The sequence below is a fragment of the Pseudophryne corroboree genome, chromosome 3 (assembly GCF_028390025.1).
Source record: "Pseudophryne corroboree isolate aPseCor3 chromosome 3, aPseCor3.hap2, whole genome shotgun sequence".
Classification (NCBI taxonomy): Eukaryota; Metazoa; Chordata; class Amphibia; order Anura; family Myobatrachidae; genus Pseudophryne; species Pseudophryne corroboree.
Window position 1 is genome coordinate 20,064,710 of NC_086446.1, and position 12,051 is coordinate 20,076,760.

Genomic DNA, 12,051 nt, shown 5'->3' on the forward strand with positions numbered 1-12,051 from the left:
CTGAAATCATCCAGCATCCTGCACCTCCAGCGATCCTGGACTCCATCACATCCCACCGATGGAGTTCTAGCAATAGGTAGATCTACAATGTCATGTGGTATTCCATATATTTCATATGGGCACCACTAATACCAATAAGACACAACTTATGTGTTATTTCATCTCCACTTTATTGAGACTTTTTATGCAAATGACATTTTAGAATAATTAAATTTACACTTTGATTATTAGTTTTGATACAAAGTCTCATCCTTTTTTCTATATCTACATAGCGTTTGCACAGCACCAGTAACATGGAACAAATTGCCTGTACTATATTGTTTGTAAAGTATTAATAAAAATATTGAAACAAGAAAACAATGCAATCATAAAAATAATGGTAAAATTGTACATGAGCATAGAGTGATGGGCTTGTTAAATCTTTGTATATATCTCAAATCTATTTATACATTTTAATTAGGTCATCTCAATGGGGGTTGCTTTTTTTATACATATGAAACAAATATTTTTGTAAACTCTCTTTATAACTTTTCCATTCCCTTTATTAATCAGGTTGTATTTGCTGGTGTTCTTTTATGTCAAAGCCAACTCTAGATATATCCTCTCTAAAAATACTGAGTGGATTTGTGTGTAAAACATTTCCCACACTCAGATCATGGCAATGGCCTCTCACCTGTGTGACTTCTCTGATGTTCAACGAGCTGTGATTTGTGTATAAAACATTTTCAACATTCAGAAAATGGAAATGGCCTCTCACTTGTGAATTCTCTGATGTTTTACATGATTTGATTTGTGTGTAAAACATTTCCCACACTCAGAACATGGAAATGGTTTCTCACCAGTATGAGTTCTCTTATGTTCAATTAGAGCTGATTTGTGAGTAAAACATTTCCCACACTCAGAACATGGAAATGGCTTCTCTCCTGTGTGACTTCTCTCATGTATAACAAGCTTTGATTTGTGAGTAAAACATTTTGAACACTCAGAGCATGGAAATGGTCTCTCACCTCTATGATTTCTCTCATGCTCAACAAGATATGATTTATGTGAAAAACATTTCCCACACTCAGAGCATGAAAATGGCTTTTCACCTGTGTGAATTCTCTCATGTCTAACAAGATCTAATTTGAGTCTATAACATTTCCCACACTCAGAACATTTAAATGGCCTCTCACCTGTATGACATCTTAAATGTATAACAAGCTGTGATTTGTGAGAAAAACATTTTGTACACTCCGAGCATGGAAATGGCTTCTCAGCTGTGTGACTTCTCTCATGTCTAACAAGCTGTGATTTGTGAGTAAAACATTTTGTACACTCAGAACATGCAAATGGCCTCTCACCTGTATGACATCTCACATGACTAACAAGCTGTGATTTGCGAGTAAAACATTTTGTACACTCAGAGCATGGAAATGGCTTCTCACCTGTGTGACTTCTCTCATGTATAACAAGCTGTGATTTGTAAGCAAAACATTTCCCACACTCAGAGCATGGAAATGGCTTCTCACCTGTGTGACTTCTCTCATGTATAATAAGCTGTGATTTGTAAGCAAAACATTTCCCACACTCAGAGCATGGAAATGGCATCTCACCTGTATGACTTCTCTCATGCATAACAAGCTGTGATTTGTAAGTAAAACATTTTGTACACTCAGAGCATAAAAATGGTCTTTCACTTCTGTGACTCATCTCATGGATAACAAGACCTGTTTTCTCTTTAAAACATTTCCCACACTCAGAGCATGGAAATTGCCTCTTACCTGTCTTAGGTGGCTGATGGGTAATAAGTTTTGTGCTCTGAATAAAACATTTGTCATGTACAACACTGGGAAATGTTCTACCTACTTTGAGAGCTGTGATAGATGGACCAATATCTGAGGTATCATGTGAACAGTCCTCATGATTAGAGGTAACAGATGATATATCTGCATGGTGAGGGACTTGATGTATAATTGGGATCACAGGGTTTTCCAGAGAATCTTCCATGATGTCTTTAGCTTCAATGTCACAATCTGGCGATACAATGGGATGTTTAGCCAATATATTTCTTCTGTTACATTTATCTACAGGGAATAAAATATTTATAAGCAAATTATGTTACTGGAAGAACTATACAGCAGTCATAACTAGGGGGATAAATCCTCTTCCCCATGAGATACAGGTAAAAGTTCACATACCCAGAAGGTCTATCCCTGACCTCTCTACCATCCTTGTCTGAAAACACCTGTTTCTACAAAATATAAACACAGAAGAGAGGGGCTACCATGGAGTTCTTCAGAGTAACAAAATCCTCAGGCAACATAATTTGTTTCTCTTTCAGACTCCATGACTAAGGAGATGTACCAAAACAAGTTCTATATGGGGGAAGCATGTAAAATAAATATTCACTGAAGCAAACCTGTGTTATACACATTCTTACTCCATAACTTGAAGTATTTTCTTTCCACATTCTGTAACTACGGAATTGGTGAAATACAAGAGGTGTTTGTAGAGTGAAGACAACCAACTGCAGCCTTGCATAAGTCCCCTGTAGGTGCTTGTGCCAAGAAATTTTGACAGCGCCAACTGAATGTGACTTGAAGACTTACAACACTACCAGGTCTTTCCTCTTATTGTTATGGAACTCCAGCACAGTTGTATGAGCCCCCTAGAGCCACTGTGATTGTATTCTGCCTATAACATCTCCCTCTGTTCCCTTAAGTGTTTTATGCACACACCAGTACTTAGGATGCCACCAGGTCTTAAACCTCAAGCAGGGGGACTTACACAACTGGCTGGAGACTGCATAATAAAATGTAGTAATTACGCTAGACACACTGATAGTTACAAGGGAATGGCACACCCTGGGTTACTGGCAGGATACGGGTCACAGCAGCAGCGGGTGGGACAATATATGTGGTTAGGCAACTGAGCACAGTGCAGCTTGGTAAAGAGGCTAGCAGGCTGAGCTGTGGTAGAGAAGAACAAAAGGAAACAAATGGCAAGGGCAATAACTAAGGATAATATAGAATTAGCAGGAACTATGTTCAGGCATGGCAGAGAATCCAAGCACTGGAACAGTATCAGAGTACAGGATTCTGGGACACAGACCAGAAACTTACACTACGGTATAAGCTACAACCGGCAGGTTAGAGCAGGGCTGACTGCCTTATAACACAAAGTAGGACTAATCAGAACCAGATGTAGTTAAAATGCCGGTAGTCAGGATCTCATCGCTCAGAAGACCGTCGCCAGAATCCAAATGCAGTGGAATCTCGACGCCCAGAATCCTGACCAATGCCTGGTATTCCCATTTGGTTGGTTGGTCCATGCCACCAACCGAGTGGGAATAGAACCGAAGAGGAGCGAGCCATGGAGGGGGCGCAGTGCTGGAATTTCATCAGCTGGGATGCTGCTGTTGGTATACCGACAGCCAGCATCCTGGATACCGGTAAATCATACTCAACCCATCAGAACAGCCAGAATGGGAAGGTCCACATAATTAGAAATCTCATGCAACTGCACTGCTGCACATAGCCTAAGCATCCAGACTGTTAGGTAACCACAGTCGCCATAGCTGTCTGGCATCCTGGTAGCCTAGCACCCAGCGGGACCTTTAGTCATTGCAGCTGGATAAGAAGGTGTCCCGGTAACCTAGCAACAAATAGGACTTGTCGGGAAAACAAGCCGCAGCGGTGGCTTGTAACACTTACAAGTTTGAGCAATTGCATGTCTTCTCCACCTTTGGGAAATATATCTCAGCTTGGGCTCCTCTGGTGCTGTTAGACCCTCTATTGCTACAGCTCGGCAATCCCTGTGATCAGTGTGATGGAGGGAAACATATCTCAGCTTGGACTTCCCTAGTTCTGTTAGACCCTCTATCGCTGCTGCTTGGCAATCCCTGTGATCAGTGTGATGGAGGGAAACATATCTCAGCTTGGACTTCCCTAGTTCTGTTAGACCCTCTATCGCTGCTGCTTGGCAATCCCTGTGATCAGTGTGATGGAGGGAAACATATCTCAGCTTGGACTTCCCTAGTTCTGTTAGACCCTCTATCGCTGCTGCTTGGCAATCCCTGTGATCAGTGTGATGGAGGGAAACATATCTCAGCTTGGGCTCCCCTGGTGCTATTAGATTCTCTATTGCGGTCGCTTGGCAATCCCTGTGATCAGTGTGATGGAGGAAAACATATCTCAGCTTGGGCTCCTCTGGTGCTGTTAGACCCTCTATTGCTACAGCTTGGCAATCCCTGTGATCAGTGTGATGGAGGGAAACATATCTCAGCTTGGGCTCCCCTGGTGCTATTAGATTCTCTATTGCGGTCGCTTGGCAATCCCTGTGATCAGTGTGATGGAGGGAAACATATCTCAGCTTGGACTTCCCTAGTTCTGTTAGACCCTCTATCGCTGCTGCTTGGCAATCCCTGTGATCAGTGTGATGGAGGGAAACATACCTCAGCTTGGGCTACCCAGGTACTGTTAAATATACGTGATGGTAATAACTTACCGTTGATAACGGTATTTCTCTTAAGTCCACAGGTTCCAGAGGATAACAATGGGATATGATGTAGCATCAGCGGATTGGCACCAATCGATCAAAACTTTCTGGTCTCCCAGGATGCAACGGTCCCGTCCATATATCCCGCTCACTGGCTCAGGCAAATCCGTTTGTATTCCAAGGCAGGAGCATCATGTAGAGCCCTAATTAGGCGAGAAGAACACACATGCACACCCTTCCGTACAAAAAAGAAGAGGTTAGTGAGTAAAAGTATCCTCAAATCAGGTGCGTCAGGGTGGGACCCCTGTGGAACCTTTGGACTTAGGAGAAATATCGTTATCAACGGTAAGTTCTTACCAGAACGTATATTTCTCTGGCATCGTCCACAGGTTATCCACAGGATAACAATGGGATTTACCAAAGCAATATAGTGGTGGGGTTTGCTCCTGATGCATACGAGTATCCTTCGCCCGAATTCAGCATTGTGAGAGGCAAAGGTATTCAAGGCATAATGTCTAATGAATGTGTAAACGGAAGACCATATGTCTGCCTTACATACCTGTTCTGTTTTAAGCACTACATTGTGCTGCCCAAAAAGGACCTACCTTATGGGTAGAGTGAGCAGAGACATTAGCCGTAACAGGGAGATCAGCTTAGAGAATATGCTTCTGAAATCGTCATCTGAAGCTATCTTGCCAGCATCTGCTTACCAGCCGGCCATCCTCTCTTGTGAAATCCATAGAGAATGAAGAGAGAATCTGCTTTTCTGATGGCACTGGTACAATCCACGTAGATCCCTAATGCACGGATCACGTCCAGCGATGCATCTCCTGCAGAAAAGGCTCGGAACCTGAAAAGCCGGGACAACAATTTCTTCATTAAGGTGGAACTTAGTCATCACATTAGGAAGATACCCAGATCTAGTTCTGAGAACTGGGTTATCTGGATAGAAAAATTAGAAATGGGGAACTACATGACAATGCCCCCAAGTCTGATATTCTTCTAACTGACACCATAGTCAGTAGAAAAATCACTTATGATCCATTTTAATGACTGGTTCAAATGGGCAACTTGAAGGGCTTTCAGGACTAACACAAGTCCCACGGCACTGTAGGAGAAACAACCAGAGGCTGAATGGGCAGCATACCCTGGAATAAAGTACACACATCCTGTAAATTGGTCATTTACTTTTGGAACCCTACAGTCAATGCGGACTCTTGCTTTTTCAACGAAGCCACCTTCAAACCTTTATCTATTCGTGCCCGAAAGAATGCTAAGATCCCGGAACGCTGAAAGATTTAGGGTCCAACCTTCTTTCACTGCATCCCTGAACATAGGCTTGCCATATTTTGTGATAAAGGCGAGCTAAGGAAAATGTCCTTGCTCTGAACATTGTTTGAATCAATTGATGAAAATATCCTATTAACCTCAGAATAAATGTTTCAAAGGCCACGCCATCAAAAACAGTCAATCCAGATGTCTGTACGAACAAGGACCTTACGTCAGTGGCTTTTTCACCACCCTGTTGGTAATAGGGTGATTGGAGAAACATATAAACCAGAAGAAAGTCTCATCTCACCGATAAGGCATCTACAAAGATCACTCTGGGATTCTTTGTTCCAGACCCGTATGTGAGCACTTTGTTGTTCAGACAAGACTCCATGAGATATATCTCTAATAAGCACCTCTAGTTTACTGGAGTCCGGATAAATATCCGGGTGTAGAGCCATTCACTTCACTGAATGATGTTTCAACTTGAGAAATTCCGCCTCCCCTCTTAGGATCTGGAATGAAAACAGCAGACAAGGTTGGATGATCTGCCCATCTTAGTATGTGCTTTACCTTCATCGCTTTTCGGCTGCAAGTTCCTCCCTGATGTTGAGGTACGCTACTATCGTTGCATTGTCCGCCCGGAACTGGACTGGTTTTCTCGGAAGACTGTCATGTGCCTACAGCGGTGTCCTGTATATGTCCCGAGGTTCCAACCTTTAATTGCAGACAACTTTCTTCTTTGGGAACACAACCTTCCTGACACTGTTCCTCAGTGTCAGAGTTTTCCCAATCTGATATCGAAAGGATTTCCTTTTGTCTAGCTGGGATGCCTGTGGCCACCAGGCTGATGACCTTCTTACTTTTATCGTAAGTACCATAGTCTGTTTTCATTATGTGATGCAATCCACTAATACCTACAGCACCTTGAATTCCCTTCAAGTACCAACCAGGCCAACACTGCTTATCTTCCACGATCCAATGAGATTAGGTATATTCAGTGTGGTGTGACTGTAGATATTATTTGGTAAAAATCAGACGCTGCAGAGGCCTCCAGTGGAATTGTGCATACTTCACTCTGTTGATGTATATACCATCAAACTCATCCCCCACATTGCTGCATCAATGGATACCGTTTCACTGTGTAACAGGTTTTGAATCCTAGACTAAACCCTGGATTTTTTGTTGCGAGGTAAAAATTTCTCTCTGCAGACCTGATCCAGTACAGCCCCCAAGAGAATCATCCGGTGTGACGGAACTGGAGACACTTCTGGCCCATTAATGATTCAATTGTCTGCTGCAGATGACGTAAGAGCAATCCCTGTGTGCCAGGATTAAAGATCGTTTAGGTATGGAAAAATTCTTAACCCCTGCTAGCAGAGATAAGATGTTATCACCCCCCTATTCTTGGTAAACATTTCGGAGACTGTAGCCCACCCTAAGGGTAAGGCCAAGAACTAAAAATGCTGTTGGAGGATCGCAAACCCTTAATTAACACTAATGGACACTGGTATAACTGATGGTTGTTTTTCTACGGCACCTGGTATTTCCAGATGGTCTCCCATCCAGGTACTAACCAGGCCCAACACTGCTTAGCTTCCAAACTCAGATGAAATTCGGCCTATCCAGTGTGGTGTAGCTGTAGATCCCAACCGGACTTACTAGTCTTCCCAGACCTGTTGTGTTGGCTTTTTCCTTTCGCACTTCCTAAAAATCAAAAAAGGGCTGAAATGCAGAATTTTTGGTTTAAAACTGTATGTGGAAGGAACTTGACCTTTTTGGAGTCTGCTTCTGACTCCAGATATCTGTTAATTATTTACCAAGAGAATATTTCCAGAAAAGGATTCAAAAATCTTTCCTAGATTCTGAATCAGCTTCCATGTTCCAGCTAAACTGCTCTGCGAGCAGGTATATTTGGGGCTGATGCCTTAGAGGAAATCTATATGAGATTTTTGCCCTTCTTGAACAAATCTCCTTCAAATGCATCAGCCCAGGCAACCACTGCCCTTGCCATTTAAGCCGAAGCCAAGGCATGGCCCTATGACTGCCCTAGACAGGGAAAGCAAAGATAAAGTAGATCACTTGCATAACTACCTTAGGAGCCACCTCTTTTTAAACATCCCCAACTGGAAGAAGATAATTAGAATTCCATTTCTCAGGAATTCTAACTTCTTATTGGGCATAGCCCAAAACCTCTTCCATGATTTTTGTCAGCTGATCTGACTCTGGGCACTCAGGTTTTAGGATGTTTAAACACAGGTGCCCTGGTTTTTAACACAGGCTCCTTCATTGCTTTAATTAACTCAACTATATTGCAGAGCTGAGACCTGCCTCTTTCTTGTATTATGAAATAGAATAAATTGGGCTTTCATCTTCCGATGAATTTGACAATGTGTAGCCTGTAAATGTGAAGATTTTACTTACCACGGCTCTGAGAAGCTGATGCTGGGAGTGATACATCATAGGTGGACCTGCATGGATAGACTATACCCGTTACAGGATTTTGGAGGAATTATCCATTCCGCTTATTGGATAAAAGTGTGCAAAGATAGCCCAAGGTGGATACACTTGTACCTGAATCTGCCTTGTATTTTTTGTTGAAGCTAAAACACTATGCATACAAACCATCCAGAACCAGATCATGAGAGGATATTACAGCTTTGTAAAACAAACATAATGAGTGTCCTCACCTTTGCCGTCTTCATAATCAGCACTTCCACAGTATACTACACAATTTTGTGACTGTAATCACTTTAAAGAAATGTTTTAATGATATCCATCCGACCCTCCTATGCTCAGCATTGAGGATCTGTAAGACAAACTTAACAGACGTATAGTAAAGTCAGCCTCATACTAGCAGACAGTCACATGTTTATACCTTAGTATAATAAGCAATATGAGTATATCATCAACTACAAATAACATTTTAAATATGTAGGAGAACACATTTACTGATTCCTGTTTTAAACAGATCTAACGTATTAAGACACAATGCGAAAGAAACAACAGTAATGGTATACAGACTCATATGCAATAGGCACTTATCTAACTATCCGTACTCAAAAGGTAGATAGAGATTTAGTCCTGCATTACCCGTACTCAAAGTGGGATACGGGGAGACTCACCCCACTTCCAAGATCGATCATACGTTAACGAACGCTGAGTGGATCCAGACGCTACTAGTGTATACTGCTGCTCCCTGAACCTAGTGAACACAGAAGCTCCGGTCAAACAGCCGCTTATGCTGCGCCCAAATCCCCTTGGGGTAACACACAGTGAACAGACGCCCCGGTCACACTACCGCCTATGCTGCGACCGGGTCCCCTCGCGGTAGCAATTAGTGAACACAGACGCACCAGTCTACAGCCCCCCTATGCTGCGGACGGTCCCCTCGTGGTAGCGTCTGGGACAGAAGCGAGGAAACAGTTCATGGTGGGAGACTCGGTGGAAACTGGTAATGATCCGGGGGGGGAGGGGCGACCAGGAGAGCGTCTGACTCCCCCTGCTGACATCAACCCTAGGGATCGCGGCCTCATGCTATTCCTGGAACCTATGATCCCTAAGGCCTAGCGCTGGAGCAGCCACGGTGGCGGCGCGTCAGCTAATGTTTGGTAGTCTCCTCCCAAAACAGTGCGGCTGTGTCCGTATTCCATCTAGCTAAGCGGAACCGATGCCTTACCTTCTCCCCATGCTCCGGCCACAGCCTGGTAACGTCTGATGGACCTGCTACTATATCCGACACAGACGCCCGCCGAAACAGCACTGTACTTGTAGGTAAGCGTTGTCACGACCTGGCGGAGAGTTGTTGGAGCGACTCTTTCTAATGTACATATAAGACGCTGTTTAGAAAGATCACTCAAAAAAACCTAGTAAGACTATAAATATAAAATAAGATATAAAATAAGAAAGCTTAGGGCTGCAAAGACCAGCAGCTCTCTGACCACCAAACAAAAAACTGATTTGCCTGAGCCAGTGGGCGGGGATATATATGTACGGGTCCGTTGCATCCTGGGAGGCCAGAAAGCTTTGATCAATTGATGCCAATCAGCTGACGTTCCATCATATCCCATTGTTATCCTGTGGATAACCTGTGGTCTCTATTGCTGCCACTTGGCAATCCCTGTGATCAGTGTGATGGAGGGAAACACATCTCCGTCCGCAGCCATCATTGATTCGGGCGTCTGAGGTTGCCAGACAATGTGACATCATCATGTGGATCCCAGTGCTTGACGCGGTCCAGACTTCTGGCCCGCCGCTGTCATCACAAAGGAGGCATCATATACACCCTTATTTAAGGTAACATTGTAACACTCTTGTTTCTTTAACAGTTCTGAGCATTATACCTTGAAAAAAACGCCCTGCGCGGCGTTGAAACGTTAGTGGACATTATGCCTGCACATTTAATTTAAGACCTAAATACACGTTATCTTGAGTGATAAATCCGACGAGTGCCGCCTAGTTCTTGTGTTTTGTCTGTTTCAGGAACCTTATTGCCATATGGTATGAGAGGAAGGCACAGCGGTTGGTGTATTGCATTGGAGTGACTATTACCAACATGGTGACATGATGTGAGGGGGAGAGCAGGAGTATAATAGGGGCTGATGGCTCCTGATGTATGATACACCAGAGAGTGTTGGGAATAGACTGGTCAGATCACTGGGCTTGTGTGAGGGGGAAAGCAGGAGCATAACAGAGGCTGATGGCTCCTGACTTCCCCACTTTGCAGATACATTTACCTTAGTTTGAAATGACAGAGTTGGGTGAAGTATGGGAGATTTTTGTAGTTACTGAGCAAGGAGAATGTGTGAATATTTACTGTAATAAGTGCTTATTACTCACCTGTGCTGATATTTGTAGGGATTTTCTCTTCCTTACTCTGCTGATCATCCCTCAAATACATCTCGTCTTCTCCCTCTGTATCTTCTGCCTTCATATCAGTCACATACGTCTCTTCTCCCTCTGTATCTTCTGCCTTCATATCAGTCACATACGTCTCTTCTTCTCCCTCTATATCTTCTGCCTTCATATCAGTCACATACGTCTCTTCTTCTCCCTCTGTATATTCTGTCTTCATATCAGTCACATACGTCTCTTCTTCTCCCTCTATATCTTCTGCCTTCATATCAGTCACATACGTCTCTTCTTCTCCCTCTATATCTTCTGCCTTCATATCAGTCACATACGTCTCTTCTTCTCCCTCTATATCTTCTGCCTTCATATCAGTCACATACGTCTCTTCTTCTCCCTCTGTATCTTCTGCCTTCATATCAGTCACATACATCTCTTCTTCTTCCATTTCTTCTGCCCTAATATCAGTCACATACATCTCTTCTTCACCCTCTGTATCTTCTGCATTCATATCAGCCACATACGTCTCTTCTTCTCCCTCTGTATCTTCTGCCTTCATATCAGTCACATACGTCTCTTCTTCTCTGTCTATATCTTCTGCCTTCATATTAGTCACATACGTCTCTTCTTCTCTGTCTATATCTTCTGCCTTCATATCAGTCACATACGTGTCTTCTTCTCCCTCTATATCTTCTGCCCTCATATCAGTCACATATGTCTCTTCTCCCTTTATAGTTGTCAGATCTTCACCCTGAATAACCCATATATAAATGAAAACTTTAATAATGTCGGACATCATTACTCAGAGTAATCAGGAGACTATCAGAGTACTAGACACACAGCTCTGTACAGACCATATAGCGCAATGGTTCTTCGTCATATCCCACTGGGTTCCCCCTTTCAGTCTATTTGCCTTATTTGTACCCCTGACATTTGCAAAGCAATACATTTGTAATGAATATAATTGCTATCAGATAATGAGTTTTATGGTAAGAATTCACCTTTGTTAAAACTCTTTCTGTGAGGTACACTGGGCTCCACAAGGAATGGACAATGGAGGTGTAGAGTAGGATCTTGATCCGAGGCACCAACAGGCTCAAAGCTTTGACTGTTCCCAGAATGCATAGCGCCGCCTCCTATATCACCCCGCCTCCCTGCACAGGATCTCAGTTTTTAGTTAACCAGTCCAATGCAGTAGCAGGAAAAGAGACGACAACGGTTAGTAGCCACAACACCACATTCTCACGACAGGAGACGTGTCAGCGGCAAAAGCCATACCAACCCAAAGAAGCTAAGTGCGTCAGGGTGGGCGCCTTGTGGAGCCCAGTGTGCATCGCAGAAAGAGTTTTAACAAAGGTAAATTCTTACCGTAAAACTCATTTTCTGCTGCGGGGTACACTGGGCTCCACAAGCAATGGACAATGGGGATGTCCTAAAGCAGTTCCTTATGGGAGG

At 43.3% G+C, this 12,051-nt stretch overlaps 1 protein-coding gene and 1 pseudogene across 1 annotated transcript; both read right to left on the reverse strand.

Moving 5' to 3' along the window:
* Nucleotides 1–753: 753 nt before the first annotated feature.
* On the reverse strand, nucleotides 754–2,211 carry LOC135057078 (oocyte zinc finger protein XlCOF6.1-like). The gene is made up of 2 exons (XM_063962976.1): nucleotides 2,181–2,211; nucleotides 754–2,066 (listed from the first exon to the last, which is right to left on the reverse strand). Exons 1-2 carry the CDS (start codon nucleotides 2,209–2,211, stop codon nucleotides 754–756), a joined length of 1,344 nt encoding a protein of 447 aa, XP_063819046.1.
* A 5,065-nt stretch (nucleotides 2,212–7,276) lies between these two features.
* On the reverse strand, nucleotides 7,277–7,395 carry LOC134897567 (5S ribosomal RNA; annotated as a pseudogene).
* Between the last annotated feature and the right edge of the window lie 4,656 nt (nucleotides 7,396–12,051).

Excerpts from the sequence above, each read along its gene's own strand:
- LOC135057078 (XM_063962976.1), bottom strand. The coding sequence starts at position 2,211 with ATGGTAGAGAGGTCAGGGATAGACCTTCTGG. Across the intron at positions 2,067-2,180 it reads GTCAGGGATAGACCTTCTGG|ATAAATGTAACAGAAGAAAT; the intron begins GTATGTGAACTT and ends TATTCCCTGTAG.